The 6,164-nt window shown below is 40.5% G+C and overlaps 1 protein-coding gene across 1 annotated transcript; it reads right to left on the bottom strand.

Moving 5' to 3' along the window:
• Positions 1–4,016: 4,016 nt before the first annotated feature.
• Positions 4,017–5,894, bottom strand: LOC142160303 (uncharacterized). Its single transcript, XM_075215224.1, has 3 exons — positions 5,568–5,894; positions 5,279–5,362; positions 4,017–4,685 (listed from the first exon to the last, which is right to left on the bottom strand). Exons 1-3 carry the CDS (start codon positions 5,728–5,730, stop codon positions 4,057–4,059), a joined length of 876 nt encoding a protein of 291 aa, XP_075071325.1. The 5' UTR covers positions 5,731–5,894; the 3' UTR covers positions 4,017–4,056.
• Between the last annotated feature and the right edge of the window lie 270 nt (positions 5,895–6,164).

Below are 6,164 nucleotides of genomic sequence, written 5' to 3'. Positions count from 1 at the left end.
TTATAGTTAAACATAATAATGTTGCATACACTTTAGTGAGATCTAAGGTTCAGGATACAGGAAACATATCATGTCTGGTATCATTCTAGTCCCCTATTTATCCTCAGACGTCCGATTCTATCGCTTAAGAGATCGCACCTTGCATATGCAAGTTATGGATTATAGGGAATAAATGATCAGAATGGTATTGTGTGTGTAATACAAATAGACCAGTTTGAACCAGCTTTCAGCGGAAAGATTAGTATGCATCTGTTGTAGAGCTAACCCCCACCCTGGGAGGGCATCGTTTGAACTGACCAATGACCTACATTATACTGGACTGTACTGAAGCCTGAAACATTGGAAACACGCCAAATAATTTCTATTGTTTTCAATGTATCACCAACTGTATATAAGCAGGAGCTCTGGGGCCAACAGTCAGTCTTCTTGACCACAGACTTCAGGACTGTATGCTGGACCCAGGGCGCCTACGTATGTAATCGGTTGTACTTATTTTATTGAATTGTTACTTTGCTACTGTTTGCTATTAAACCGCATTGTTAGTTGGAACCACACAATTTGAAGTAGACAATTTACATTGGATAGCGACTAGAGATACATAACACTACCATTACATTATAAATTTGCCTCCCCCTTCAATGGAACATGGTTTTACCAAGGTGCTTTACTTTCCTTAATGAATCAGGCCCAATGTATTTATCCATGGTATCCATATAACATCATAATTATATTTCCTATGTATATATGCGTGTGTAGTCATACCCTGTTTAGTGCACTTATTATTCAATATCTGCTATGTTTTACAAGAGAGTTGGGTAAAAAAGAGCTAGATGTAAAAAATGCTGAAATGATTTTAGATGTTGTCAGTTATTGGTGCTCAGTTGTTTACTGAGGAAGTGTCTATACCTTCTAACCTTCACCGTCAACAGATTATGCAAAAAGTAGAGGAGTGTGCTATGTTTCTGATAAGTATATTTTCTGCATCCCAGTTTGTTATCACTATTTTTAGTTAATAAGCATTGTGACTTTTTGTCATATTAAACATGTAATACTGTTCTGTCTTTATGTTCTTAAATAATTCCCTTCTCAGATAGGCTTGGCTTTTATAATGCTAAATGTATGCAGTAATTGTTTGACTTACAGTATCTCTGATTAAATTAGGTTGTAATTACAGTTTGACATCAAAGAGTCACTGAAGACTTTCTAAGGGTGTCAGCTCTCTGTAGTGGGAAAATCCAGAGAGAAGTTTTATGCCATATTCCAAGGCAATGCTAAAATATGAAAAAACATACCCAGTAATAATTTTTAGCATGTGTTTTTTTCCCCCAGTAAGTACCACTGTGCGTAGTTCCCATGGCTTCAGTAAGGAAGTTAATTAATTAAATAATTAATGTGGCAGGGGGCTCCCACAAGTTGCTTGCCCTGGGCCAGTCCATCTGTATACTTCTGTAAAAAAAAAGTAGCTGAGCCTTATGTCTTGTTGAGAAAAGGTAGATAGAGACATATGAGTTCAAACTTCAATCAACATGCTTTTAATATTTCAATATAAATATTAAATTTGCATCTAGCACCGAATGACACAATGTCAGTTCTTGCCATTCATTGTGAACTATATTTACATTATATACTTTAAGCATGTCAGATATATATGTGAATTATGATAGATCTGTCTGTTCCTTGGTTTGTAGCAGAAGTATTATCCTGTGTAATTCATAATCCAATTTTATCTGGTAGTTTCCAAACTACATATAATCATACACTTTATGTAAAGCTCTTTGATCCACTATCCATCTTTCTGAGGCACTAAAAACAAATGTATCTTCCTTAACTCATGCATTGCCATATGGAATAAAATCTGCAAAAACTAGAGAATTGCTGTGGTGTACAGCAGTGTAAGGGCTCAGGGCCCAAAAGAAAGAATCTTCTTTTAATTGCCATTTCACTTCACTTTACATTCATTCTAGCTGCATATAGACAAAAATCTGATTTGTGTGCTGTAGTATTGGGCATAGTTTTTAACGTATTCTGATTTAAGGGGATTCAATTTCTGGTGAAATCATTGTACCAGACTTCAACAAATGATTAAAATGCACCAATCCCATACACAGTATGGATTTAATGATGTGCATAACTCCTATTTTGAACATCCAGATCACATTTTAATAGCTTGATTTTTGTATGTTTTCATATTGCTGCTGTTTTGCTTGATTAGAAGTCAGGACAGCCTGAAGCGTTGCTGATACTATAATAAACAATCTTTAATGCATCAGATATTTGTCTATTAATTTATTTAGTGCCTCTGTCTTATTTGTATTCATTGCTTTGGCTCCGTGCAGTGTCTTCTATCATGACACACTGACGGAGTGCCCGACACCTGTATGTTATATGTTATATTGTAGAGTGAATCTAAAAAAAGAGATTTGAAAATTGTTATGCCCAAAACAAACTTGTGACCAATATCCCAAATAATTTTTAAATCTCACTACAGGCCCAGATTTAACTTCCCTACATGTAAGGCCACATTTTCCATTCATCTACCCCCACACCACCCCCCCCCCCCCCTCCCCAAATGGTCAGGATTTACAGTAAAGTGGGCGGGGTTTCATCAAAAGGTGGGCACTGTTGAATGGCTTAGGGTTAGTTTTGGGTGAATTGGGGTGTGGTTTGTGCAGATATTGTCTGGATAACTGTTAGGCAGTATGTTCTTTGTCTGCAGAGGTTTCTGCCCCCAACATCTACTATGCCCATAGCAAAAAAATACATGTATTCTACTAGTAATTAAAAACGATCATTGTGCCCAGCACTGGAAAGGCCCATATATTTACCACTTATCTAAAATTCTAGCTACAGTGCAAAATATCATTGAAATGGAGACTATTGATTGCAAATATTCAACTTCTGCCTCCTCCCTCTTAATAAAACCTTTGGGGCTAGATTTACTATCAGGCGTGTTTGTAAAGCCGCCGACTTTCGGCGGGTTTGCCGGCGGTTTAGCCATCGCCGGATTTACTAACGCTAAACCCGCCATCCAAACGGCCAGAAATGATGTTTTCAAACCCGCCTCTGTATAAAGCGCCGTGACGGTTTCAACAATGCTCCACATACAAACAGCCGGATTTACTATTAGGGGGTTTATAAAGGCGCCGGAAAACCGCCATTCAAAAGACCAAAATGAAAGCGCTGCTTGTGAGCGGCGAGATTGTTCAAACAGTGTGCTGTTTGAGGTATTTGGTCAATCTGAACAGAAGGGAAAGGGCCATTTCATGTGCAAAGTTTGTCCCTTTGGGATTGTATATGTTAAAAGGCCAGTGTCTTGTAATGGCAGTGTAATTTGGGTTTCTTTTTCTCTTCTGTTTTCCCACGATGCAATTTTTTTACTAAGTTCAACATTTGTTTAATATTGCAACAAATCCCTTAACAGAGTGTAAAAGCAATTTTAACTGTACTCAATAAAGAATGGGTTTCTGGCTGATGACTCCTCTGCTGCATCCTCACACATCTGCACAGCACAAATTCAGGCACAAACCCACTAGTAGAGGTGTGTTATAGCGTACATTTGTACTTTGGTAAACCAGGTTCAGCTTACTAGAATAATCTGGTGGGGTGGTTATGTATGCACCTGAAAAGGGGTCTGATATTATCCTGGCTGGCTGTTTTATACATAATCTAGCATTACATCAATTTACCCCACCGATTAGTGCAGTACACACTGAAGCAGAAGGGGTCTGTGTCACATCTGGTGATGTGCAGAGCACAGAGGGCGGAAGGCAGATTAGAGTCCGTCTCATTACAAACTACTACACAATAGGAAAAACATTTATTTCTCTAAAATGTGTTTGATGTGAGTGCAATGTTTGTGACAGTCAGAGGGCAATGTGTAAATGATTTGAGTGCCTAGTTTTTTAAAACATCACTATACTCTTGTTTAATTAGCAGAAAATAAACACTGACACCATAGAAATTTAACTGCATTTATTGCAGTACAACACAATAAATAATAAAGGATAATGCTTATACAAAGTAAAAAAAGCATGAGGCAATAGTCATGTGTTAGCGCTAGCGACGCCTTTTTGCTTGCATATCGCTATGTTTTGCCCCACTCTGTCCTCTCCCTGGCCCACCCCTGGTGCGAGCACCTCTCCTTGGAGGAGTACTCTGTGCCGATCTGCTTGGCGTACTAGCGGTACTTGTGGTGGCCGAGGAAAAGGGTGCAGGCAAGCGGGCAATGAGTTCTTGCTGCAGTTGGCCTGCCAGCCGGGTCAGGTTCGCATTCCCCTCGCGAACGGAGGAATTTAATGCCTCCACAGCCCCAGTCATTTGGGCCATCTGCAGATTGGATTGCTCCCAGGCATTAGCCAGACGATTGATTGCAGCAGGAATTTGGCTATTTGTGCGGTGTATCCGCCTCAACTGGGCCGCAATTTGGGAAATGTTGTGAGTTTGGCTCTCCATGAAGACTGATTGCTGCTGCTGGAAAGCACCAATAGACTGCGCCATTTCACGGGCTGGGTCCATACTCTGAGGTGCCGGCTGCTGGTGTGCTGGGGCTTCAGCAGGGCCAGGTGCAACATCCTGGAAACCAGACACAGGGGCATCCACTGTTTCCAGGGTGATTATGGTTTGCTCATCTGGCTCAGGGGACATTTGGAGGGACTCCACCTGAGGTGCCTGGTATGAAGAGGGCCCTGTGTATGAAAATGACGGTAAGTATATAGGATATAATATGTTTGTATATTGCATTCTGAACACTTGATAGGAAAGAATAATCTTTACAAACTACAGATTGTTTCACAATTTTTGCATTAATGATTTATTGTCCTATGCTACCTGCTTAAGGATGCACATATTATCCTTTTAATACCCAGTATCATATGAACTATGTATGGTTGAGGGGGCTAAAAAAGCATAGTATTTGTAACCTACAAATATTGTGATTTATTACGCAATATCTGGCTAGACCGTGCCTTGGGGTACACAAATCCTATTTCAGTCCTCCCTCTGTGTAGTACATGCTGGGTATTTTGACTTAACTGCGTGTGTAAAAAAGTGAAGACGTTGCCTATAGCAACCAATCAGATTTGAGCTCTCTTTTTGTAGAATGCAATAAATAAAGTAAAGGTATATTCAGATTGGTTGCTCTAGCCAACATCTCAGTTTAGTAAATGTAGCCCTAAGGTCGCATAGCACACCATATTTTAATAAAAAAAATTTTGCCAGCAACATTTCCACAGAAAAACAATTAACTCCATTATTTAGCACAAAAACATAAATCACACACCTGCTTGCTCTTCTGTGGCCGAATCTCTGACTGAAGGTGGAGGTGTAGCTGTAGGAATGGGACTCAACTGTGGTCCAGGTGAATCTGGATGTATTAGAAAAAGCATACAATGTATTTGCAGCAAAAAGCCTTTTACAAATAATAAATCTTTGGAAGACATGTGTTTGCACATTAAAAAACAGTTATAAACAAAATTATTGCCCTTTACATACTGATTGAGTAAAAAAGACACTTTTACAATAAAAAAACATTTTCAATATTGTTAGCTTAAAAAGGACAAATCACTCACCAACTCCTTGGGCAAACGAGGGCGAATCTGTGTCTTGCACATTAATTCCCTCCACTATTTCACGGGGCATTATCTGCCGCAGCTCCTCCTCATAGCTGGTATATTCAACGCGAAGAGGGGGGCCACCACCCGTGCGTCTTGTGGACCTCCTTTCCTGGGCCATTTTTTCCTTCAACCTCCTCTTAATGTCCGAAAATCTCTTGCGGCAGTGCGCCACTGTCCTCTTTAGTGGGCCCACCGCGTTAACAGCGTCGCACACTCTCCCCCACAATTGGTGGCGCCGCCTTAGCGGAGTCCGGGCTGCCAGGTTCCCCAAGATCACCTCGTAGCAGGGAATGATATTGTGCACCAACACACAATTCTCATCATGTGAGAAGCGCACATTCCTCCCTGTCTTGGTCTTCCTGCTCTGTCCTGTCTCCTCAACCTCTCCCTCTCCCTCCTCTGACCCCTCAACCTCCATCTCCCTCTCCTCAGCCTCTGCTCCCCTCCTATCTCTGGACATTTTTACCCAGAAGACAGAAAAACACAAAACACTGAAGGACTTACAAACACAAAGAACAAACTACACTACCTACAGACACACTCTCCACACAG

Source organism: Mixophyes fleayi, chromosome 6 (genome assembly GCF_038048845.1).
Source record: "Mixophyes fleayi isolate aMixFle1 chromosome 6, aMixFle1.hap1, whole genome shotgun sequence".
Classification (NCBI taxonomy): Eukaryota; Metazoa; Chordata; class Amphibia; order Anura; family Limnodynastidae; genus Mixophyes; species Mixophyes fleayi.
The sequence above is the reverse complement of the archived record's forward strand: the minus strand, read 5'-3'. Positions and strand labels throughout refer to the sequence as shown.